Source organism: Trachurus trachurus (genome assembly GCF_905171665.1).
Source record: "Trachurus trachurus genome assembly, chromosome: 13".
In the NCBI taxonomy this organism is placed as follows: domain Eukaryota; kingdom Metazoa; phylum Chordata; class Actinopteri; order Carangiformes; family Carangidae; genus Trachurus; species Trachurus trachurus.
In genome coordinates, this window is record NC_139892.1 from 10,962,275 (window position 1) to 10,989,059 (window position 26,785).

General features: G+C 40.9%; 3 protein-coding genes across 4 annotated transcripts; 1 reads left to right on the forward strand and 2 right to left on the reverse strand.

Moving 5' to 3' along the window:
• Positions 1–4,799: 4,799 nt before the first annotated feature.
• LOC310995795 (histone H3.3A) lies at positions 4,800–8,220 on the reverse strand. Its single transcript, XM_083984928.1, has 4 exons — positions 8,042–8,220; positions 6,913–7,056; positions 6,521–6,674; positions 4,800–6,375 (listed from the first exon to the last, which is right to left on the reverse strand). The coding sequence occupies exons 2-4, from the start codon at positions 7,038–7,040 to the stop codon at positions 6,247–6,249; spliced, it is 411 nt and encodes a 136-aa protein (XP_083841054.1). The 5' UTR covers positions 7,041–7,056; positions 8,042–8,220; the 3' UTR covers positions 4,800–6,246.
• A 675-nt stretch (positions 8,221–8,895) lies between these two features.
• Positions 8,896–11,693, reverse strand: LOC310996170 (histone H3.3A). Of its 2 annotated transcripts, none has more exons than XM_083985533.1 (4): positions 11,529–11,693; positions 10,437–10,580; positions 9,925–10,078; positions 8,896–9,827 (listed from the first exon to the last, which is right to left on the reverse strand). In XM_083985533.1, exons 2-4 carry the CDS (start codon positions 10,562–10,564, stop codon positions 9,699–9,701), a joined length of 411 nt encoding a protein of 136 aa, XP_083841659.1. In that variant the 5' UTR covers positions 10,565–10,580; positions 11,529–11,693; the 3' UTR covers positions 8,896–9,698. The 2 variants fall into 2 exon arrangements, with proteins under 2 accessions (XP_083841659.1, XP_083841660.1); XM_083985534.1 differs by lacking the exon at positions 11,529–11,693 and adding an exon at positions 10,700–11,105.
• A 472-nt stretch (positions 11,694–12,165) lies between these two features.
• Positions 12,166–23,216, forward strand: nop53 (NOP53 ribosome biogenesis factor). The gene is made up of 12 exons (XM_083985521.1): positions 12,166–12,453; positions 13,467–13,543; positions 13,706–13,805; positions 14,967–15,169; positions 16,278–16,333; positions 16,451–16,546; positions 17,975–18,076; positions 18,631–18,816; positions 20,791–20,966; positions 21,962–22,028; positions 22,533–22,609; positions 22,732–23,216. The coding sequence occupies exons 1-12, from the start codon at positions 12,260–12,262 to the stop codon at positions 22,790–22,792; spliced, it is 1,395 nt and encodes a 464-aa protein (XP_083841647.1). The 5' UTR covers positions 12,166–12,259; the 3' UTR covers positions 22,793–23,216.
• The last annotated feature ends 3,569 nt before the right edge of the window (positions 23,217–26,785 follow it).

A 26,785-nucleotide genomic window follows, 5' to 3' on the forward strand; every position in this document is an offset into this window, starting at 1 on the left:
GCCGCTTGCGGCTTTAATTATTATTAGGGCCCGAGCGGCGACTGCTGTCGCCCAGCGAAAGCCCTATTGTTTCTGCTATGTTTATTATTATTATTATTATATTCTCCCTAAAATCGCCTTTTTGGGGGCTTTAACATGCCCCAAAACGCGTAAATTTTGGCATGCACATCCGACCTCGCGAAAATTTTGATATTTTGAAGTCGTTAAAAATGGGCGTGGCCAAATGCCTCTATAGCGCCCCCTAGAAATTTTAAAAAACCCCTCCCCATAGGGGTTTTTTTGGAGTTGGAACATGAAAATCGGTACACATGTGTAAGTTGCCAAGACGGACAAAAAAGCCTCTTAATGTCATGGTGAAATCACAACAGGAAGTCGGCCATTTTGATTTGAAATTTTGACCTGTTTGATCTAACTCCTCCGAGGGATTTCGTCCGATTGACTTCAAATTGGCTAGAGACCACCGAGATGCCACTCTGATCAAAAGTTGTGCTCCGCAGGTCTCTAGGTCAAAGGGCGTGGCTTCTGGGGCCTTGAGGATTTTGGCGACTTTTCGTTTGCTCGCCATTTCACCTTCAAACAGCTCTAACGCCCACATACTTTATCCGATCAGCTTCAAACTTGCTGGACATAATGATGGCTCCGCCCTGAACGTCCCGATATATTAATTTCCTACGTCACTAATAGCGCCCCCCGGTGGTAACAGGAAGTGGCCAGGTTTTACCTTAACGTGTACTGATGCCACATAGTTGACCCCATCAACTTCATTCCACTTCTAAAACATGCAGACTAAGGTGGTGAAGCTACATCATGAACGCTGTGAAGCTACGAGTAATGGCGTCCGTGTGGCGACGCGGCGACCATTCCTCGCCATTAAAATACGTTTGGCTTTATGATGGCTTTAATGAACTCGTATCAACATGAAAATTGGTACACAGGTCCAGGGTCATGACCTCAACGTCTCCATATGCTCATAGGCGATCTCACTCATGTGGCCCCCTAGTGGAAACAGGAAGTGGCATATTTTACATCAACATTGTCCGATTTCCACGAAACTTCACATGTGTGATGAGGGACTGACCCTGAACACACCTGCACGCATCCCATTACTGCCCCCTAGTGGACGAACCTTTAACAGCTCATAACTCCCTCATGCTTTGTCCGATTTCCACGAAACTTCACATGTGTGATGAGGGACTGACCCTGAACACACCTGCACGCATACCACTACTGCCCCCTAGTGGACGAACCTTTAACTGCTCATAACTCCCTCATGCTTTGTCCGATTCACTCCAAACTTCACATGTGTGATGAGGGACTGACCCTGAACACACCTGCACGCATCCCATTACTGCCCCCTAGTGGACAAACCTTTAACAGCTCATAACTCCCTCATGCTTTGTCCGATTCACTCCAAACTTCACATGTGTGATGAGGGACTGACCCTGAACACACCTGCACGCATACCATTACGGCCCCCTAGTGGATGAACCATCAACTCATCATAACTCCTTCATGCTTTTTCCGATTTGCTCGAAACGTCACGTGTGTGATGAAGGTCCGCCCCTGAGCTCATCTGCCTACATCTGGTTACCGCCCCCTGGTGGATGAACGAAATATTGCGTTTTTTTGCTCCTGCCAGGGTTTTTCTCCCTTCTCACCAGGCCTCAGGCCCCACGGTGGCGCGGAGTCGCGAGGGCCCGATCATCGCCGCTTGCGGCTTTAATTATTATTCTTATTCTTCTCCGCGTTTGAACGCGATTTCGACCCCTTTCCCAAGCCGGGAAACGGATGAAACTTTCGACGCAGGGGGGGAAGCCCGAAAATTGCGATTCATTGGTGGTCTCGCATGTGGGCGTGGCCAAATGGCACCACAGCGCCCCCTAGACCGCGGATAGGGAATGAGGGTCCGCGACACCGATTTGTCCGAAACTTGGTAAACGTATTCATCAACCCGAGATCTTCAAAAAATTTCATAAAATGACATACTCTAAAACCAACAGGAAGTCGGCCATTTTGCTTCAAAGTTGGTTTACGCAAAACGAACTCCTCCGAGGGGTTACGCCCGATCGGCTCCAAATTGGGTAGAGAACATCGTCAGACCTAGCTGAGCTTAGCTTGTGCTCCGCAGGTCTGTAGCTCAAAGCGCTTGGCCTCTGGCGTGCCCCGAAGTTTGGCGACTGTTTCGGTGCTCGCCATGTAAATACGAACGGCTCTCATGCCCACATACCTGATCGTAGTCGCTTCAAACTTGGTGCAAAAATCTAGGGAGAGACCCTGAACGATCCGACATATTATTTGCCTACGTCGCTCATAGCGCCCCCCGGTGGTAACAGGAAACGTACAAAAATTCGTTAAAAATACGTAGTTGACCAAATCGACTTCGTTCCACTTCTAATACATGCAGACCCGGATGGCGAAGCTACATCATGAACACTTTGACCCTACGAGCAACGGCGTCCGTGTGCCGCCGCGGCGAATGTGTATCTTCCCAATTTAAATTACGTTTGCCAAATACGCGCACATACTTCGTCGTAGCCACTTGAAATTCAAAGGACGTGACGTTGGCTCCTCCCTGAACGTTTTGATGTATCGACTTCCTGCCTGGCTCATAGCGCCCCCCGGTGGTAACAGGAAGTACGCAAAAATTCATTAAAAATCCATACTTCACCCGATCAACTTCATTCCACTTCTAATACATGCAGAACCAGTTGCTGAAGCTACATTATGAACGCTGTGAAGATACGACGAACGGCGTCCGTGTGCCGCCGCGGCGACTGACGATTTTTTATCGTACAATTACGTTTGCCTTTTTCGTGGCTTTAACGAAGTCGTGTCCTCACGAAATTTCATCCACAGGTCAAGAATGGCGAGCTCTTTCAGTGGATGGAGTCGTTTCCCATGGGCGTGGCTAAATGCCTCAATAGCGCCCCCTTGAAGTTTTTCCCAAATTCTCCATAGACAAATTTCGCTTACTTTGTCGTACACATACGAAACTCGACACACACGTGTATCATACCAAAACATACACAAAATTGAATTGGAGCCACGCCCTTAACCCAACAGGAAGTCGGCCATTTTGGTTAGCATTTCTTTGACGCAAAACGAACTCCTCCGAGGGAGTTCGCCCGATTGACTTCAAATTGGGTCGAGAACATCTCCAGACTAAGCTGATTACGGCTTGTGCTCCGCAGGTCTGTAGGTCAAAGGGCGTGGCTGCTAGCGCACGGCCAAGTTGCCTAATTCAGCTAAAAAGGTTTAAATGCTATCGCGCCCACAGATTTCATCGCAGCGGCTTCAAACTTGGTCCACATGATGAGGGCGTGACCCTGAACGATCCGACATATTATTTTCCTACGTCACTCATAGCGCCCCCCGGTGGTAACAGGAAGTGCGCTAAAATTCATTAAAAATACATTGTTGACCCCATCAACTTCATTCCACTTCTAAAACATGCCGAACAAGTTGGTGAAGGTATTTCATGAACACTATGGCGCTACGGCTAATGGCCCCCTTGTGGAGGCGACAGGAATAGCGCTCCATCGTGAACTGCCACCTCCCACGGATTTTGCCCGATTGACTTCATATTCGCTACAGATCATCAGGAGACCAAGCTGGTCAAACAGTATTAAAAGCTTTTCTCTACGTCAAACGGCGTGGCTGCTAGGGGGCGACAAAGTTGGTCAACTGCTCGTTTAGTCGCCACGCTATTACGTTTGCCTTCCACCACCACATACTTGGTCGTAGTCACTTCAAAATTTCAGTACATGATCAGAGGCCCGCCCTCTACGCCTCCATTTGATCGTACGCTAGCTCGCTCAAGACGCCCCCTTCTGGACCCAGGAAATGTCGTGTTTTGCATCGACATTGTCCGATCAGCTCGAAACTTCACATGTGTGATGAGGTCACGACCCCAAACACAACGGCCCACATCCCGTTACCGCCCCCTTGTGGACGAACCGTAAACCTGCCGTAACTCTGTTGTACGTTGTCCGATTTGCTCGAAACTTCACGTGTTCGACGATGGGACCACCCTCGACGCAGCCGCCCACGTCCGGTTGCGCGCGGGGGTTTCGAAGAGCGGCCCGGGGATAGCGGGGACGCCGAGTGGCGTGGAACGAGGGCCCGTCATAGCCGCTTGCGGCTTTAATTACTATTGTTATGTTTAATTTCTTTTACTGCTACATGGTCCTATTGAAGGCCCAGGGTCTGGGTCCATGGTTCGCCACTGGTATAGGTTATAGTGCATTTTAGGTGCTTTCTGAAATTTTTGTGAGTAGGCTAATATATATGGAAACATATGGACATGAGTGAGGGAAAATAATCTATTATGGTCTGTTCCAGTAGAAAAAACTACCAGAGCAACACACTGTTGTTGTTTGATGATCTGGGAGTGTTTGCTCTCGCTCACGCCTAGTCTGTAGACATGTCCAGACTTGTTCTGTTTTCAAACCAAAGGAATATATAAACATCACTGAGCTGCTTCTGTGAGCAGATTTTACAGAGCGAATTCTGCAGCTGCAAGTCTTGGTGCTGCCACTGCTATGAAATCCAGTAAAACCTAGATTTGTGCATTAATTCTGGGCTCTTTTCATTTACTGCACAATTTAGAAATAACCATTAATTATGTAGAATGTTTTTCATTTGTTTTCTTGGCATTTTCTTTATCTAAACTGTCTTTTTAATTGCCAGTTCTACATATGTAAAATCACCTTGTTTAACTGTATTATAAAAACTTAAAACTACAATATATTGTACAATCGGAGTGTGTACATCACAGAGAAGAGACTCATGCGAGCATGTGTGTGTAACATCCATTTATTACCACCTTATATGACAAATCTGGAAATTACAAACATTGTTTAATTGAAACATCATCCTCAACATTTCAAAAAAAAAAAAAAAAAATCAAATTGAGCAAAAATAAAAATTAAGTTAAAAGGGTGACAAGTCAACCTGAGAAACGGTATACAGATGATCAACTGATCCGGAGGAGAAAAAAAGAGATAAAGAAAAAAAAAAATTAAAATAGAAGCACAGAGGGGGGACGTATACAGAAAACATGACCATCATTTGTCATGTGACACTGATTTACAATACATTTTAATCAGTTCTGTTGTTTTGTTTTTAAAAAAAATAATTTTCACACTTTGCAAACTTTTGGTTTTTAGAGAACATTACAAACCTCGATGAACCTTTGTTATAAAAAGGTTCTTTGTTTTAAAAAAAATGAGCCACTGTTAAAAAAGTATCTCTCTGACGCCATCCTGGAGCTCTCAAGACTTTGGCTTGAAATTATTCGAGGAAACCAATTCGAACACCACAAAAACAGGTGAGGTTAAACACTTGTCAGTTAGGAAAAGAGCATCTACAAGAGTTTCGGACTTTGGTGACAAAGCGAGTCAGTAGCATCACATTTCAGTAGAAAAAAATAAATTTTGTTTCTGTTCTCTGTTAAGTGTTTTTAATCTGATTCATCCCCCCGTTTCCATGTCATCCACAGAGAGTTTGAAGTGGAAAAAAATAAAACCCGTGCATGAGACTTAATTTGATGATGAAAAAAAAAAAGCTAACATGATGAATGACAGCAATATGGTAATCATAAATCAACTTCTGTAAGGATGCAGATGGATTGTATACAATTTGCTGTGGTGATCAGAGTCGACACTCATGCAGACACATGCGAGGACAGAAATCCACAACCTCGGCCCCTCGTGAGCAGAAACCAGAGCGTTAGTTTCTGCTCAGGTCAGAGTGGAGGCTGGGAGAGCAGAGGAAGCAGGAGAAGAGGTAAGTTCTTCTAGCACCTTGTTGCAGAGAAGAGACAAGAGCCTCCCTGCAGACAATACCCATCCTCCCCTCTTGTCTGTCCCTCCTAAATTTGCATTGCTCTAGTCCGCCATTTTCCCTTATTCTGTCAATAAATCATCCCTTCAGCCTACAGCACCAGAGTAGAAACAGTGCAAACTATAGGAGACGTGTGCTTGAGGAGACCTCATCACCAAAGAGTTGGTACATGCACAAAAAGAGAGTACCCTAGAAGTCTGCTGCCGAGAGCACTAAGAAAAACACGACTATACACTTTATTTATTCATAATATAATCAGTTATCATCTACACACTACTAATACAGGAAGAGAGGGAGGGAGGGAGGGGCTGGAGGAGGGCAGAGGGACGGAGAGACAGACTGGTGAAGGAACGGCAGGGAGAGGTGAAAAGATTAAAGACAAAGAGGAGGAAGAGAGAGCGTTTAAGCACGCTCTCCACGGATACGACGCGCCAGCTGGATGTCTTTGGGCATGATGGTGACACGCTTGGCGTGGATGGCGCACAAGTTGGTGTCCTCAAACAGACCCACGAGGTAGGCCTCGCTGGCCTCCTGCAGACGAAGAAAATGGGAAACACATAAGTTCAGATTTCACAGGTGCACAGCAACTTTTACTTTATTATAATTCATATTCTCAAACATTTGAATATCGTCCGTGTTCATGACTGACAATCACAGGTGTATTGTGTGTACCGACCTGCAGAGCTCCGATGGCTGCACTCTGGAAACGCAGATCGGTCTTGAAGTCCTGGGCGATTTCTCTCACCAGGCGCTGGAAGGGCAGCTTGCGGATCAGAAGCTCAGTGGATTTCTGATAACGACGGATCTCACGCAGAGCCACGGTACCGGGCCTTTACAGCAAAATAAAAAACCATAATGACATGGGAGAAAATGGGAACTACCATATGCAAAGGAAGACACTGAGAGCAGTCTGTCAGTCCCGCCCCCCCCTCCCCAACTCACTGTTGTCTGTAATGTTTATGTTTTGTTTTGTTTTTTCCATGAGTCAGTTTTGTTTTATTTCATACGGGCATATGTAACAAAGGTCATGAACCTATTGCATCTTTGGTGAACCCAGTGTCCTCTCACCTGTAACGATGGGGCTTCTTCACACCACCAGTGGAAGGGGCGCTCTTGCGAGCAGCCTTAGTGGCCAGCTGTTTACGTGGGGCTTTGCCTCCAGTGGACTTACGGGCAGTCTGCTTGGTACGGGCCATGGCTACTAAAGATCACCTGAAGAGGGAGAAGAATTGGTTTTGGTTTCATTTGGAAATTTAGTCCACGGTTTTGTACAGTTTTACTCAGATCTATTACTTTTTTAGTTATACATCATTAGGAAAAGGGTTGAACACTTTCTTGGCAACAATAGCGTACATATAGTAACAGACAGAAAGCACAATTTCGCGTTTATTACTGATTTTTGTTCGTCTAAGACTTACATACTAATATTGACAAAGACAGTCCCTAAATAGTGTCTGTTTCACAAACAGACATGTAGGTTTAACAGAGTTAAATACACACTACAATATAGTTTCGAAATTGGAACCGGAAACTTATATTAAGTTAACTTTTTGAGTAGGTAAACATACAAGACATTCCCTAACATCGACAGCCCGACAAACGTCAATCAAAACTGAACGACGTACGCCATTGGCTGGAAGACCAATACGCATCTAAAAATATAACGCGTGAGCCAATCAGAGCGCAGAGTCGGGAGGGAGTGGGCGGGCTCTAACAACAGCTGCCTCCCCACTCACTGTTGCTAGGTCCGCCCACCGCTGCTGCTCTGATGATGATGGCGGCGGTTTGATGCGCAAACGGGATAAAGACCCAGGGCAGAAGAGCAGAAGGGAGTACCACATAAACAACTTCGATTTTACAAAAACCCGCTCTTCCAGCGTACCGGGAAATACCAAAACAACACAGAAGACATCTCAAGGAACTCATAAATGGGCATAGGAAAGCCCAACGGTCCCTAACGGCTGCGTAGAACCGAGCTGAACCGGCGCATAATTTGAAACAGAATTTCCCCCACTCGTCTCAACGGCCGCAGCAGAAGAGAGGACTGCGCTTCAACAGCCGTCGCCGTGTTTGTTATTTTCACACGACAAAAACAGAGGTTATTCTCTGTCAAACGCGACTTACAAATTCAACATTTTACAACTTAAAATTTTTAAAGTTCACCCACGAGCGCAGCGACGTGTTTCGAGAGGCTTACCTAGGGGGGAAAAGTGAGCAGAAGTCGTCGTTGAGAAATGTTTCGCTTCTCTCTCTTATTTTCGTCTTCTTAGTATCCACAATGGGAAGAAGAAGCAAGCGTCCAGCGGGAAAATGGCCGCCGCGTCAATCATCACCGGTCCCACAATGCAACAGTGTTCAACAACATTTATTTTGTGGCCACTTTTTTTTTTTTTTAATTATCAGGTAGACACAGGCACACTTTCTACACGTCTGGAGTGCATCGACTACGTTTATCGGTGCAGTAAATTCCCGATAAGATGTACAGAAATAAGCGAAAAGATATTAGTTGGCAGTGTTTCACTTGTTTTGTACATTCAAAACAAGTGCGACAATTCAGGGTCAAACCGAAAGTAATACTAAAAACTTAGATGGCACTTTTTAATGGTTGTTTGAGGTGTTTTAATAAGAAAGTCTTACATTTTCGATACAACTCCCGGAAGTGTGTGTAAACTAAGGGAGACTTTTATTATTTATATACACTATAAAACTACCAGTGTAAGATGTTTATTTAAAGCCAATTATTTTGTAATGTGGGTCTTGTACATTTTTTTGTCTTTTTTTTTTTTTTTGCTATTATCAAGTATTTTGTCAATATTGATTTGTTTTTTTTATAATAAAATAAAGTTTCTCTGTTATTTCTCTGAATTTTGATTTAATCATGACTTAAAATGGTTATTTTGTATGGTTAACAGACTCAGGAAGTGAAAAGCAGAACATCTTTACAAATGACAAATCTGAATTTTTTCCCAAATTTATATTATCAAAATTTTGCATCTGATTGTTTTTGCTCTCGTATTAATAGCTTTTCCATGTACATAAACTCTCATGCAGCTCATTTAACCACAAGAATCTGTTTATTATGTTTGTATGTGAATTCCGGAGTACAAATATTTTGCTTTTTAAAAATGACTGAGAACATAAATCAAAACACAGTAGAAAAAAATTAGGTTACCATACCAACCTGAGAGAGGAACCAAAAATCATAACATTACCTGGACATAATAACATGGCTGAAAATCAAAACATGATCAACAAAGGTCTGCTACATATATGCCGCTTGTAGTCTGTCAAACCATGCAGTGTCATCATAGCATAATGACGTTTTTTTTAATTGACAACCAGAATTAAACTTTTGTATTTTGAAACATTAAAAAGTAACAGTAGAAATACACCATTATTGTAAAAAGAAAAGAAAAATCACTACTTTTACAACAAATTTCTCCTGAAAAAAATAATCAAAAAAAATCAGAAGACTCATTATATCAATGTATGTGTCCGTCTGAAGATGAAAATGTCTTAATGCGATGTCCTATGCTTATTTCAGATCATACACTATTCTTGGCTTGCAAAAACACCTTATTACGAGAGATAACAAGGCATTCCTGTGAGCTATCTAGTTAGAAGTGAGGAGTGTAACTGTGATTTTAAGTTTCAAACATACATGACAATATCTCTAAGGAAACTCTGCTACTAGTAGCACCAAAGAAGACATGATCACACATTTTACGGTTATCACAATCATATGATATATATAGAACCTCAAACCAAACTACAAACTAAGCATAGAGTAAGGAAAGGGATGGAAAGAGTGGTGAGGGGACAAGAGGACAGCATATAATAAATCAGAAAACATTTTAAGCACGCTCCCCACGGATGCGACGTGCCAGTTGGATGTCTTTGGGCATGATGGTGACACGCTTGGCGTGGATGGCGCACAAGTTGGTGTCCTCAAACAGACCCACCAGGTAGGCCTCGCTGGCCTCCTGCAGATGACAAGGTCAAAACAATGTTATTAGTTGAAGTTATAAAATGCAATTAACCAAATTAGTTTAACAATTTTCTATAATTGCTGTTACCGACCTGCAGAGCTCCGATGGCTGCACTCTGGAAACGCAGATCGGTCTTGAAGTCCTGGGCGATTTCTCTCACCAGGCGCTGGAAGGGCAGCTTGCGGATCAGAAGCTCAGTGGATTTCTGATAACGACGGATCTCACGCAGAGCCACGGTACCGGGCCTGGAGTGGAGAGACAAAACTTATCATTTAATTTCAACATTTGGTTGGGTAGTTGAACACTTGAACTTAAGTCTTAGTAGTTTTCTGCTTGTAAAAGTCTGATTTCACATCTAATATATGTTTTCCACAATATACACAGCTTTTTTTTTTAGTTTTTGTGGTGTTTTGTACTTGTTATATAAATGGACTACATAAATAAGAGAACTCAAATACAAGGGCTGGAAGAAAAGTTAATTTATGTGTCAGTTGAAGTTTTGATCTAGTTTTTACTGATATATTTACCAAAGGGGCATAAACTTGTATAATCTCTTGTGTGTATCTTTTTCAACACACCTGGATGAACCCAGTGTGCTCTCACCTGTAACGATGGGGCTTCTTCACACCACCGGTGGAAGGGGCGCTCTTACGGGCAGCCTTAGTGGCCAGCTGTTTACGTGGGGCTTTGCCTCCAGTGGACTTACGGGCAGTCTGCTTGGTACGGGCCATGGCTACTAAAGATCACCTGATAGATACACAAAACAACAAAATTTGTTTTAGTAATCAGAAAACATATGTTAGGTTTATACAAATAAATAGGTTATAGCAAAGGATCTGAAAAGAAGAAGAAAAAAAAAATTGTACCGTATTCAATTTAAAACTTAATTCAGACTTGTCAGTCAACTGTTCCACTCAAGAGTGGAGTAAAAACAAACATCTGCACCAAGAGTCTCATTTCTCTAATTATATTCAAGGTAGCTTATGCAATGTCTTGAAGCAGAGACCGACAGCGAAGGCGTCCAATCACAGCGCAGCTCTTTATCGCGTCAGCCAATCACATTCCGTGTACGGTCCCGTCGGGAGGGATGTTGTGAACCGTTTCGACCAATCACCGCTCGACGATCGCCCCACAAGTCCCGCCCCTTGCGCACAGTACGTGGGTGCGTTCGTTTCTTCACAGCGGGCGTTCCGGTTGCGCACAAGCCTCGAGTTTTTATTCACAATGAGCTATTTTAGAGGAAAACCAGGCGACCCCGCCCGCGCCGGCTGCCCCGTGTAGGCGAACTAACACACCCGCAAAGATGATGGCTGGCTGCTGGCTAGAAGAATGTAAACGGGAAGGAAAAATCGTTGTAGGAAACGGAGAGGGTGCTGATAAAAACGACGAAAGACTGTAAAAACCGCGGCACGAAAGTGGAATATACTTTTTGAAGATGACACCTGACATGTCCGGGGATCGATTGATGAACAATATTTTGTCAGATGACCCCTCACTTTAGGCGCATTTCCGAGTCAAACCCGAACAAGATCACAAGTGCTTTTTTAGGTCCCTGACTCCCCCGAGCAGGCAGATAATAGCTCGACTGCTCTGCGTTTTCTTTTTCACCGAAAATAAACGCAAAAACACGTCCATCCGAGAACTAATGTGACACGAAACGATAGATTGGAGTTTTAGTGAAAAGGTGATACTGACCTTTGAAAAGTTTGTCAAAGATTGCCGCTCAAAAATGGGAATTTATTCTTCAGTCTCTAAAGCGTTGTTCTCGCTTTAAAACGAAGGGAGGAAAAAAAAGGAAAAAGTACATAGGAAAGCAATAGGAGACACGTTTCCCATGATGCATCTGGGACGAACATATTACATACATGCGGCAACATGATAAACAACTGCGTGAGCACAGTCGACGTGCCATGTCGCGCAACAAGTTTTTCCTCAATCTTGATTATTTGTTAGTTTTGTTAGTTTTTGAGTATTGTTTTTAGCCTTTTAATAAAGGCATTTTTCCTGTGAGTAAAACAATAAAAAAAAAAAAACAAACAAACATCAAACTGTGGATATCAAGAAGAACACATAAAAGGAGTGTAATCCAGTTCATCGCAATACTCTTATTTTTATTTTTGCTTATTATGTAATAAAAATAAAAATATACCTACATCAACATAAAAAAAGACCCTTGATTATTCCCAACACCATACAACACTGTGTATAAAACACCACTCTCATATAGCTACAAATAACTGCCATATAAATTGATATAAGGCTGAAGAAAGATTGCATAATAATAAAGTTTTAACTTCTATTTATTTAATAAAATCGTGTTGGACATTTACACTGTCTGGCCTGCAGGTGGCGCCGCCGCCTTCACTGCAGCCGCAAGTACAAGAAGAAGAGGAAACGTGTTTCTTTTTCCTCCCCAGTCCTCCAACATGGCGGCCGCCAGGAGGTTGAAACGCGTGGCGGTTTCACAGCCTGGTTTTCTGAATTTTAAGTCCGAGGAGTCGCTGAGCGGCCGCAGAAAACGCGTGAACAAGAACAAGAAGAAAAACTGGAACAAATTCAGCGACGTAAACGACGTCGAGGACTTTTTAGAGGACGTCAGGCACCAGGAGAGGACCACAGGGTGAGTTGACCAAGCATGTGTGTTTTTGTGGGGCACGACAAATAAAGTGTTAAACTGGTGTAATGTGGAAAATAAGACCTGAGATGCTTTATCATACATGTATTTTCAGTTTATTTGAACTGATGTCACGTTGGTTTCGTCTAATCTCCCTCAAAAAACAATGTGTCAACATGCAGTGAGTCTGAATTCATATGAAACCTGTTAAATAAAATACTGCTTCACCCAACAAGCTGAAAAACTGAGGGGCATGCGACTTTACTTTTTGTTCTTTGTTGGTGTAACGCGGTAAAACTAAGACCATAAATGCTTCATCTTTAGTTTCTTTGAATAACCACACGCGTGTTCAAGGTTTAATGGCCTATATTGTTTTATTGTCCTCCAAAAACGCATTGTGTCAACATACAGTGAGAGTCTGAATCCACATGAAATCTGTTAAATAAAATACTGGTCCACCTAACAAGCTGAAAAAACTGAGGGGCATGTGACTTTACTTTTTGTTCTTTGTGTAGTGCTGATAAAAATTCAAAATCAATTGACAGAAAATTAACAGATGACAATTAGTATTATAAGTAATTTTACCAACCAAGATGTGCTATGATTGTAAATGTTGTGTTTATTGGACTGTTGGTTGGATAAAACAAGGTGTGTGTGTGTCCAGTGATGATCCCATCCTTGCGCTCCCAGTATTTCCTTTATGGGAATGTGAAGACCAACATGGAGCTCAGACAAATTGTTGTGTGAACAATCGTCTGGGATCTGAGGAAACGCATTAGGAAATAAAAGTTTGGAGAAACAGATTTTAATTGAAGAAGTTTATTTACATATGTAGAGTAAAAACACAGAAGCTTCTAAAACTATACAGTGAAATTTGTGCTTTGCTGATCTCCCCAAACAAATAATTTGCAAGAAATAAAAAAGAAAGTGTATTTTTCTCAGTTGTAAGCACAGACAGTATATGAATAAAACAGTTGTAAGTCTAAAATGTGGCATGATGTGTTGTCTGTGTGTTTCAGGGGTCTGCTGTCTGAGAAGCCAGATGACAGTTTGTTCTTTGTGGATGCTGGACCAACAAAGAAACCTGAACAGAAAGGTAAATGTGTGATATTCGTAATAGAAACTTCCTCTGACCTACAGTTGTAAAATTAAAAAAACAAAAACAAGTAAAAAGCAGTTGCATTCTTATATGTATTTTAGGATTATAGTAAACAGATGTGTATTTGTCACCTAATAATTTGTGTTTTGTGTTAAACAGAAGAACCCGTTGAGGGGAAGAAGAGGAAAGGGAAGGCGTCACGGCCTCTGAGGATAGATCTGATCCTGCAGCACGACTCCCTCGTTCCTCCGCCTAAAGAGTCAGTACCATCACACCTGAGTACTTAAATTTTCTGTCTGTGGCTCGATTCACACTCAGACAAAATAGTTTAACGTCCTCTCGTGTTATGTGAAGGATTCATGCTCAAGCTGCAGGATGTGAAACAAGCAGCTCAGTAGTTTTAAAATGCTGGACCAATAGTTTTATGAGTACTGCACCTTTAAATCTAAATAGGAAAAGCCAAATTTAAGTGATTAGTGAACATATTGTCTGCTGTAATGGTGACCATTTATTGTATCATCAGCTTAAAGATTTATATCTCATCACTTGAATTTATTGCAAGTTGCAGACTGTCGCTACTTTTTAATCTGAATCTTTTCCTGTTTGTGACTTTAATACATTTTCAATTGTTGCTTTTTATCAGAGTAGTTGGCAAGTAGGTCACCAGAGCTCAGCTGTGTCTGTTTATGGTAAAGTTCAGCGTCTGAACAAATTTATAAATAATATATACTTAAAAGTGGAACATCTTAAAAAAAAAAAAAAATTGGAGCCTCAGATTTTTTTTTTATATATCGTCTGAAATGTTTGAGGGCTCTGTGTGTTAGTGTGTGTGTGTCCGGTGATGATCTCATCCTTGCGCTCCCAGTATTTCCTTCACGGGAATGTGCAGACAACACACAGGAGCTCGGGAGACTGTTGTGTGAACAGTGTCCTGAGATCTGAGGATGTTTAAACACACACACACACACTGTACGTTTAGATGCACATCTTAATTGAGCTATGCGCAAAATTCGATTTTGGCATCTGATCGGACTCAACTATTTTGATAGTCTAATTACCGGTTTGAGTAGTTTTTTTTTTTTATGAAAAAAAGTCCAAACTCCCTGATTTCAGCTTCTTAAATGTGAATATTTCTGGTTTCTTTATGACAATAAACTGAGTCTCTCTTTGGTTTGTGGACCAAACAACTAATCGATTAATCGTTTAATAATCCATGGATTCATCGATAATGAAAATCGTTAGTTGCAGCTCTACATGTAAACGTACTGAGTGTCAGTTGCTGGTTTCATCACTTGTCTAAACGTTCCTCCATCTCATCTCATGCTTCCCGTTTCCTTCACCTTCCTCCTGCCCTTCATAATCAACTATCTATCTCCTCCGACCCCCCACCAACCCCTCCCTCCCTCCCTCCCTCCCTCAGTGTGTTGGCCTATCAGCAGCCAAATGCCAAGAAACTTCGCCGCATTGCCCAGAAGGCCGAGCAGCTGGCAGCCAAAGGCGTGGTGCCGCGGAGACAGAAACAGCTGGCGAGCAGACGGCCGGTCGACAGGAAGGCCAAGAAATCAGTGACGGAGGCCAACAACAACCCAAACAGAGAATATTACGACATATGGGGGCAAGAGAGTGAGTCCAGTGTGTGTCTGTGTGATATTGTGTGATGGTGTGTGTGTGTGTGTGTGTGTCCAGTGATGATCCCATCCTTGCGCTCCCAGTATTCCCTTTATGGGAATGTGAAGACGACACATAGGAGCTCAGGTGACTGTTGTGTGAACAGTCGTCTGGGATCTGAGGAAACTCATTAGGAAATAACAGTTTGGGGATTGTGTGAAGATCCAGATGTGAAATAAGGATGTTACTGATAAATAGATTTGATTTTAATTCAAGTTTATTCTCATATACTCAGTAAAAACACAGAGGTTTAGATACTTCATTGATACTTCATTCACTGATCTATCTAGAGATCTGTTTGTTTTTGACACTTTCAGTATCATTTTAACTAATAGATAAACCTAAACTGCATTTTTCATATAGTTTGAATATGGGAAACGGCATGAACTTTCAGAAATGACATCAGTGGTTGATCATCAGAGCGACTGCAGGTTTTGCAAATATATTTTGACAGATAAGTTATTTTCCCATTAATGTAGAGACTTATTACTTTTAGTATTAAATGAATGGTATTTGAACTGTGTCCAGCCCCAGATTCCTGTATATAAACGTATACATGATAACATAAATGATCCTTGCAGCACACCCTCTGATCAGCTGGATTTAAAAGTGAAGGAGATCGTCAAGACAGAACAAGACTTTTAGTCGTTTAGTTTCTTATCCTGCTGCGTCTTCTTATGGTTAAAAATAAAACTTCCGGACAGTCAGAGAGAGACGCATTATTTATGATCTCTCTTCTTGAAACCTTGAAAGGGGGAGAGAGGCGAAAAAAAACTGGGACACACTTGTCAACTTCCTCAGAGTCCAACTTTTCCTGCAGCAGGAATCTCATTTCATCCTGTCGTTGTTTTAGACAGTCCCACGTTTTGCAGCAGCTTTTGGTTTTCAAGCCGTGTTACATCAGTTAAAAAAACAACAAAGCCAAGTTATTATTAGACAGAAAGGCACCTGATCTGTACTGTTGTTGTGGAGTCATCTTCAGTGAAGTTCACAAATATATTTTTAATATTGTAGCAGAGGTTTGTTGTGTAACGCTTGTGTGTTTCCTGTCTGTCTCGCGCAGCCAAGGACTCGGCCGACCCCTGGTACCTGCAACAGACCGGCAAGAAGCTCGTCAAGGTCAGAATGAATCTGTGTTTTTGTTTTTTCTATCTGTCACTTACATGTTGTGTATTCTATATTGTACATGAAGAGGTTGTAGCGTGATTGGTGTGTCTTTGTTTTTTTTTAAATCAGCGTCCAGAGAAGTTGAACGAGAAGCCGTCTCTGCTTCCCGCTGTGGAGGTGATCGCCCCCGGAGGGTCCTACAACCCCGACTTCTTCTCCCACCAGGTAAAGCACCTACACCTGCCAGAAGCAGCATCGTTTTACAACCGTTTCAATCAAAGCATGATTAAAATAGACATATTTGTGCATTTTGTTGTTCCTTCATGTTTTGATTTAAAGGGTACGAGTTTACTAAATGGTTAAAAAAAAAAAAAAGCTTTTCAAACGCTATGTTTACATGACACAAAAAAAACAACTAATTATGGCCTTAGTCCGTCTAACTGGACAACTTGGTAAACGCGTTACTTTGACTAGGACTGGACTTCTCGAGATCCGACTGAAACACCCAGATGTGCGCATGCCTCACAACAAGAGACGGCACAAAGTGGAGCATAGAAGCTGCCCGAACCGAAAAAAGCGCCATGCCTGATGCCTCGGCACAGCTTTAGTGCATTTCACAATAAACACACAGTACAACCAGCAAGAAGATGTGTTTTTATAAAAGAACAAACAAAGAAAAAAGGAAGCCCAACCCAAGTAGTTGTATATATTTTCGGCCTGTACCAGCGCGTCCGGTTGGAAACTCTAGTTGAGAACTACTCCACTCTCTCCAGTTACTTACTAGGTGACAGAAAAGTAAAACAGAAAGGGGAGTGTATTAACCCGCTGAGATGACGCAGTGATCATAGTACATTTTCATGCACAGCTAAGTCGAGCTGAGTGTCATGTCGGTCAGTTTGTCCTCATGTTAAAAACAATTAGGACTCATTTTTACCAACTTTTCTGCTGAAACCTTTAAAAACTTAAAGGGATACTTCACCCAAAATCGATAATTCACCAATCATCTATTCACCATCATGCCAAGGAAGGGTTTGGAGAACTTTCAGAGTCATCAAAACGCTTTTAGAGTTCCAGCTGGAACTCTAAATAATGGCGGCAGATAGAGTTCACTTTTAAATCGTCCAAAACACACACTATGAAACATCCAGATACCTCCATACTGCTCGTCTGTACTGACCCAAGTGTCCTGAAGCCGCCACATGAAAAATATAATTTGATCTCTGTTTTTAACCTTGTTGTAGCAGTAGCTCCCAGTGGCTGCGCAAGATTCGCCAGATTTGCTGCGAGATGTTCTTCTGTGTTTACATCATACATCCAATGGTTTACAACGACGAACAAACATCTTGCAGCAAATCTCACGATATCTCTCGATAACTAAGATCTTAAAGTCAGTTTCTGCATCATTTTCTCTCGGTGATGTGCTCAGTTCACTTTGTTGTGTCTCTTTACAAAAAACAATTCTTGTTGCAACAAACCAACACGGCTCCACAGGACTTCACCTCCTCTTCTTGCTGCATGAAGTCGACGTGTTTTCCAGCGTCTGATGTGCATATTCTATACAAGTGTGAATAAAGTGCCTCATCTGACTTTGCTATGATCCAGGCTTTAGTTATTGATTATGTATCATGTTGTAATCTCTCTCTCTGATCCCAGGCGCTGCTGCAGGAGGCCCACCAGGTGGAGGTGAAGAAAAAAAAGGAGGAGGACAGGATAGAGCGACAGATGGCCATTAACAAAGAAGACACAGCCACAGAGGTACAGACCATCAGCCAATCAGACGATCAGCTCCTCGCTCCGCCTCGGTGGTGGCGAGGCTTATTATTATTATTATTATTATTATTATTATTATTATTATTATTACATCTCGTTTTATTGACGCAGTATTTCAGTAGCGGCTTCATGGAGCTTCACAAACATTTGTCACAAACTCAATAGTAACCTTATTTGATTTTTTGTGGTCTAAGATAAAAGATGTGGCGACTACAGCACAGTTTTTTGGCTTAGTGAGCAAATTGGGTAAAATTTTATTGTGGGCCATGTAGGCTATATAAACCACGACAACCTGCTGCTCAAAATGAATTGCCCCTTGTGGGATTAATAAAGTTGTTTTGAATTGAATTTGAATTGAATTTGAATCGTTCACCTGGACTCCAAAAAGGTCGAGGCTCCACCACTCAAGACTTATGAAGTTCACACAAATGTCTGTGACGTTGGGATAAACGGAGATCTGAGTGTCGAAGGCAGAGAAGAACTGTGAAGTCGTGGAAACTTTGATGTTTTCTTTCATCTCATGTGTTTGTGTTCTGCAGGAGACGATCATGAGAGAGCAGGTGGAAGGTCTGGTAGAGGAGGAGAACGAAGAGGAAGCAGCTCCTAATGAGGGAGCGGAGGGAGCGGAGGGAGAGGAGGAGGAAGATGCGGCCGTTGGAGCCATCTCTCTGGCACAGAAGAAGACGGAGAGACAGAGGAAGAAAGAAAGAGCCGACAAAATAAAGGTACAGACACAAACTCCTACTTCACCCATTTATATCAAAGATGCTGCAACATCTAAAAGTCTAATGAAGTGTTTTCAAACTCTTCAAACTGGACCAAGCCAAATCTATTGATGTTTATTGAATGTATTATTTAATATTGAAAATCTACTTTACTTTTCCAATTGTAATAGTTGTGACTGTTAATTCAATTTGATTTTAATGCTGTAAATTGGACAAAACAACACATGAAAACCTGCTGTGGTTGTTCATTTCTCTTTAAAGATTGTGACTTGAGAAATGATTTTTATATTTCATGGATGAAATTATGAATAATCAGAAATAGGGCTCGGGGGGATGACCTAACATTTATATCACCGTATAAATCGAATCCCTTCACGGTAACGGTATATATCGCGATATGAGTTTATAATGGACGTGTTTCTGAATGGATTTGTAGTCCCTTTAGCAAAGCTAAATAGATTTTTTTAAAGCAATAATGTAATTTTTAGAGCATCTATTGTGCAGAAAGCAGATCTCAAAACTTAAACTTAAAACCAGCACTTTATGGAGCACTACTAACTTGTCTTGGAGGAGCATCAAATTGCAGCGTTTGTGTTTCTGGATGTGATTTTAAAAGAGAAAAATGTTTAATCTCAACTCTGCAAACTCACAGCAACATTATAAAAGTTTCCTTCTATATTCTTGATTTGACATTGATCTAAAAGTCTTTTAAGAACAAGTTGCAAAGCGCTTAACAATAAAAGTTAGAAATAAAATGGAAAATTTATATAAAATAGAAATAAAAATAGAATAAAAATAAAGTTAAATTAGCAAAAAAGCACAAGGACATTATAAAAGACCAGGGGCCTCATTTATCAACAGTGCGTAGAAAAGGTTCTAAATTCTGTCGTAGGAATGAAATTTAGAATGTGTATAAGTACAAAAAAATCTGTATTTATCAAACGTGCGTACGCACACTAGTAAGTAATCAGTGATGATAAATCCCACCTGTTCCTAACTACCATGGTTAGGGTCATTTGCATTCAGAAACGCCTCCAATTGACTATATATGGTAGCAACAATCCCTTTAATAATGCGTGAATGGATTTTTTTTCCCCACACCAATATCATGGCAAAGAGGGCGGAGAAGAGGAGTTTCTCTGATACCGAGATTGACGTACTTGTAGGAGAAGTTGAATCAAACCAAAAAATACTGTTTGGAACACTAAATGCTGCAGGTGTGACAAAAGAAAAAATGCTGCGTAGGAGAAAGTAACAACTGCTGTTAATTCTGTTGGGTCAGAGGAAAGATCACTGTGAAATAAAAAAGCTGTCTTTTATATGAAGGTAGATTTGTGTCTTTATTCTGCAATAAAAAATATATATTTTAAAAAAACCTTCACTTCAATCAAAAAACACTTTTTTCAATCAAAGTGTATGTGTGTGTATATATATATATATATATATATATATATATATATATATATATATATATATATATATATATATATATATATATATATATATATATATATATATATATATATATATATATATATATATAATAAAGACACAAATCTACCTGAGTACTTTTATAGCTTGTCACACCAACCATTCAAAATGTCTGCTAAATTACTAATTGAGATTTTTTTTAAATTAGGAAACAGGGAACATGTGTGAAGTTTGACATTGCTGAACACTGTGACTCCTCCACTGGGTTCTATTTGTAGTTTCACTGTTCTACCACTAGATTTTGTGTGTACGCATGGTCAGAGTTGTGCTTAGGAACGTGCGTAAATTTAAGCACAAGTACAAGTTGATGAATTCCATACATTGCGTGGGAATGTTCTACTCATTACGCACAGATCTGTGCGTACGCACGGTTGATAAATGAGGGCCCAGGACATCAGAGGTATGAAAATGAAACAGAAATGAATCAGAAACATCTGCCTCACTCTTCTTCCTCTTCCTCCTCCTCCTTCTTCTCCCCCTCAGGAGCAGAAGCGTCTCGCCGCCCGGCAGCGGGTCGGCCGGCAGCAGCAGCTCTTCCAGCTTCGCTCCATCAAGTCGACCATCAAACAGCAGCAGCAGCGCACGGAGGAGAAACAGAAACTACGCAAGGCCAATCAGGAGGCGCAGAAGAGCCAGCCGCGACGCCTCGGCAAACTCAAGTACGCCGACGCTCACCTACTCTCATCAAGTCAGCGCAGAAACAGCAACTCAGAGATCCTGAGGTTTAGTCTTTTAGTTGAGGGTTGAAGTCTAAAAATACTGGATAATGTTTCCCAGAATGCAACTCTTTTGGGAAGATGTGTCTCGATTCCTAAATTCAGATTCAATACATACAGTATTTGAAAAAACCCAGATGTAAGACACAGTACAGTTTTATTACTTCTTTACCACTCATACAGTAAATAGTAGATTAATTGTGTTAAATTGGTAAAGTTTAACCAAAAAACCCAAAAGTAAAATGCATGTTTTTATTCCCAGTATCATTTTAGCTATTGAAAGAAACATTAGTGAGACCATTTACAAGTTCTACGATACATAAGGATTCATTTTCTGCCGTTTGTATGCACATATTTATTCATTTTTTTTCCCCATTCTCTGGCTACATGTCAGTGAAACATGAAACAATTGATCATACACACATTTTTACAAAGTTTTATGCTCGAAAAAACTGAATTGAGATAAAAATATACCGGATTTTTAATTTAAAAAAAGTAAATTTAAGACTATTTTGATTGGTTGGTGGATTTTCACAGACTTTAGTCAGGGTTTTGTGATTGTTGTAGTGAAATTTGACCTGAGAGAAGCAAAGATGCTCTAAATTTGAAGAAAATACCAAAAATTCAATTAAAATAGTGATGATTACATTTGCAGTGTGTAGCCAGGAACCATTCATGTTGTTTTCAGGCAATTATCTGCTAAAAATCGTGTTCCTCATTGATCAAATTTCCCCCGAGGACAACCAAAGAGTTATTTTTTTATTTATTTAGTTTCATTTTTCAGTCGCACCACAAGCTGAGCAGATGCATGTTCTAGCTGCATTGATATAAATCTTTTATTTTATTACCTGTGGATGTCTCAGCAGGCGGCAGTGTGTGAACACACCAGGGTCGTGACCACGTGTTGTTAACCCTTTGTTTTCCTGTGTTTACCGCAGGTTCCAGCCTCAGGACCTGGAGGTGCAGCTGAGCGACGAGCTGGCCGGCTCTCTGCGACGACTCAAGGTAGCTCGCCGCCGTCACCATTTTGTAAACGACGAGCGCTCTGACCTTTTGTCGGAGGTTGGAGGGAGGGGGGCGAGGACACGGTGTCTTTATCTGTAATGAGTTTGGGTCCATTTTGTCGGTGTATTATCTTCAGCGCTCTGTATTGTCTTATTCTAAGCTTTATCCTTTTTTTTCCCCCTCTAATACTGTGACGACCCACTTTCCCCCTGGGGACAGATATAATTTCATTTGATGTAATTGCCAGTGGAAAATTCCCGGCTCTTCTCTCTTTATCTCCTGCAATTATGTCTCTGAATACGACTTAAAGCAGCCTTTGTGGTTTGAATGGAGGTTTTATAATTTGGGTGGGAGTTGCATCTTTTTTTTTTTTTTAACCCAGAGCAGAGTGAGGATTTTCTGACATGGATTTGTCTGGACTTGTCTCCCCTCCCTCTCCCACTCCCTCTCTCTCTCCCTCCCTCTCTCTCTCTCTCTCTCTCATGTAACGCTGCGACTCTGCAGCCAGAGGGCAGCGTCCTCAAGGACCGGTTCAAGAGTCTGCAGAAGAGGAACCTGATCGAACCCAGAGAGCGAGCCAAGTAAGGACCTCTTTTATTACGTAACATCTCATCAAAGGCTCACGGTGATGATGCACGGGGCTCATAAGGTGTTATTGATTTTTAAAACACCCTCTCCTCTCCTCCTCTTCCTCCTCTCTTAGGTTCAAGAGGAGACACAAGGTGAAGTATGTGGAGAAGAGGGCTTTTAGAGAGATCACCTAGAGCCGACCCCCTCGAGACCACAGGAGATGGGCAACATTTACAAACCACATAACGGGACTTGTGTATATAATATACGACTTGATGACTGCTGACGGACTTCTAACGAATAAATCCCACAGATAATTATGATACTTAAACTGTTCAGATGTGATGAAGATACGTTTCCTACAGTGGTGTAAAAACTGCAGGTTTTATATCAACTCTTAGGATTTACAGTTTGATAATTCTGTAATTTCTTTTTTACATTGTGTAATACAAAAAGGTTCAATTAAGGATTTACAGTGTCACTACCATGCTCATACGTATATTATTATTATAATAATAATAATAATAATAATAATATTGGGGTCGTCCTCATGAAGTGTTTCTCCACCACTGGGATTCTGGTCAGGTTTATGTCAACTATTACAACAACAAACTTTTCCACCTGTAATTATAATAAATACATTTTTTTGAAGGATGTTCCACTACGTATCAATTCACTGGTGAATGTTTGATGATTATTCAGTTAAGTCAAGATATTTAATTGGTATTCCATCATAATTTATCCTCATGGTTGCTCTAGAGAAAAATCACAGGAGCTAAAACTTTAATTTATTCAGTTTTTCTTATATCTGACGACTCTTTCTGTATCTATTTAAGACGCCATGACGCCAAGATTAATACAATTAAAAAGTACTAGACGGTGATTAAAGAGTAAGACGTCGGTCATTTTAAAAATCTGCCTTTTTTTTTAATCCTTATAATTGGATGATTTGATTAAGTGGAGTTTAATTGAAGTAGATTAATGATTTTTTTTTTCTTTAGCTGAAAAAAAAAACAGCGGACAGATGGGCTCGTGGAAGTCGACATGTATAATTGATTCCAACCTGCTGCTTAAAACTATAATTGCCTTTAGTGTCCGACTGGTGTGAACAAGGACGCATACACACACACACACACAAAGTCCCATGGGGCCTGGAGCTACGCCAAAGCTCCTTATCCTTTAATCGGTGAGAAAATGTAATCTTTTACCTTTTAGAGTAGCACAGAAACCCCCTCCTCCTCCTCCGTTCAGCCCCCCTCCCCATTCTACAAAGAGAGGTAATGGATCATGGGCCACGTCCCGTTTTCAGCAACTTATCTACGTCTTAATGCCAAACCACATCTTGATGAGTTTAACCCCAAGACTTAAAAAGCCACAAGAAACCTCTTTAGTTTCAGTTCAGAAAAGTGCGTCTGTGTGTGTGTCAAGCTCTTAAAGACGTTTATTCTTCAAATCCACAGGAAGCTGCAGAGGATAAAAACATATATACATTACATATGTTGATGAGAGTGTAGTATTGGCAAGAATGTGGTGATAAGATATGTATTGAGATATTGTGGGATACTGCAAGCAAGGTGTTATATTGCAGTTCTTTTCTTTCTTTTACCCCCCCAAAAGTTTATATTTATAAGACGGTATGAAGAGCATGCAATGTTATATGCACAAACAAATACCGTTTAGTGAGAATATAGAGCATTAAAATATAAACTAACAAAAGACAAGCAAACAACTAACAACCAAACATAGTGAAAATAAGGAGCATTAAAATAAAAACAAACAAAAGACAAACAAAATAAAACCAAAACGAATCAGGACAGTGTTTGTATTATAACTTGTATTTGTAAATAACACAAGAAGACAGTCTTATGTTTGGAAAGCAAACGAGAAGACTAAGTAGGCCAGAAAAGCAGATTCTACAATACGTAATGGAATTGCCCTATAGGTTTTATTTTTATACAGACTATCAGAATCAAAACAGTTGGACTTGTGTCTATAATTTACAGTTCCTTTAAAATCATACTAAATACTCTTTGTGCAATCTAAACAGAAGAATTAATATCAGAAATGTCTATAAGACGAAGGAAAAGTATCAATAGCTGTGTATTTTGTGTTAGGTCGTGACCTATTTTAAATCGTTAGAGCTGCATGAAAAGCAGAATCTTCTTTTATAGATAATCTTTGGTAATTGTCAACATGTTAACCATCTTATTTTAGCGTGTTAGCATGCTAAGGTTCAATAATTACGTGATAATGACAAGAAATAACCAAGAAATTACAATTAATTGCGTCGTAATGTCAAGAAATAGCCTGTCATGTTTTTCATAAAGGCAAATTATTACACATGCTTTTCATGCTTCGATTTTTTCGGGAAAGGCCAGAATTTCCTTGCAATTGTCAATTACAATCAATTATTTCTGGGCTATTTCTACGCAGTCAATCGTTATTTCTTAGCTATATTTCTCAACATTTCTATGAAATTGACCCGTTATTTCTAGATATGACGCAATTACTTTAAATTTCTTGACATTATCACGTAATTAACAGCCTGTAAATTAAAGTTACCCAGCTTTCTTTTCTTATATTTTTTTGGCTTTTTCATGTCTTTGACAGTACAGTTGAGAGAGAGAGAGAGAGAGAGAGAGAGAGACAGGAAATGGGTAGGCAGAGGGGGAATGACACGTAGGAAAGGGCTGTCCGATGCGGGATTCAAACGGGGCCGCCTGCACGAGGACTATAGCCTCAGCACATGGGGCGCCTACTTGACCCACTGCACCACTCGGCGCCCCGAAGTTACCCAGCTTTCTTCTACAGATTAAAACCTTGACCCAATGAGACACTCCTGCAGCCATGACGCCTAATTACACGACTGCAAACTGCACATTTCGTTCTCGTGGTGGCGCCACAGGAAGTTGCTGGGGTTCATTGCCACCGCTCAGTTTGAGCCGTCCTCTGGAGACTGTGACAAGAAATTCAAAATGTATTTCAGTACAGAGAAAAGTGGTGCAGCTACCAACACACGACCTGAAACTGGTTTCACAGGAGCTGCATCACCATCGCTACTAAACTGTAAGTAATGTCAATTTTTAAATCCTTCTACAGAAATAATAAAGGGATTACATGTGTATTGTTTTTTGTAAAGGGCACCGAGTTGCGTTTATAGTCGACGACAGTCACTGTACAAAGACATCTCTGTGTTTTTCTTGAGCGCTGCAGTCGAGTTGTTTGTGTTTTCCCTCTCCCCTCATTTTGACTTGCTCCCTTCACGTGTGAGACATGGTGCTGCTAGATTGTCTTGGCAGGGGGTAGGATGGATTATGTGTGAGTTTGTGTGTGTCTGTCTGTGTGTGAGTGCAGTCACTCATTACATCCTTCAGAGTAGATTACTACTCCTGTGGTCTGTGGAGCCGGGGAGGGAAGGAGGAGGCCACTAAAACACTCAGCTGAAGCCTACTACAAGGAGATGCTGCTCTAAAATACTCAATGTGATCCCGAGCTTCTATTTTGCAATGTGACACACATTTGCATGATGATCCAGTCTCAAACTCACACATCTTTTGTAACGTTGCAAGCTAAATTGTCACTTACATCCCAGCATACCCAACCAAATTCATTTACAATGTACAATTACTTTTTTTTAAATAGACATTTGTTTTTAGTAAGCAAAAAAATGTGTAAATACATCTGTAAATGCAACATCATCTATGATTATGAAACAAAAACAATGAGTAGAGAGATGGTAAAGTCTTCAGTGGGGCTGAGAGAAACTGATGATGACTTTGATTTATAATTTATTCCTAATCAGTCATCAAGCAAAACATTATGTAACACAGGCATCTGAATATTTATTGTCTCTTTCTATTGTGCATTAATGGACAATGATGCTCTAATCTTTAGGATTAGACTATTACCAGGCTCCGATGTTGGTGAAACTAAACAAATGCAAACACCTGGATTAGACTTAAAGAGACCCCGAGGAGTTTGCTTTTAGTTATAACAGAGTCTCATAGAAAAGTGGATGAATCTACGTTACCCACTTGTTAATGGGGTCATTTTCTATAAATATATTGTTTTGTCTTTATAGTTATTTTGATATTATTTAGTGTTCGACTCGCCCAGCATTTCCTGGTTTCGGTTTCCCGGACGCTGCCCGGCGGGTCATGGGAATACAATGTGAAAACACTTCGCTT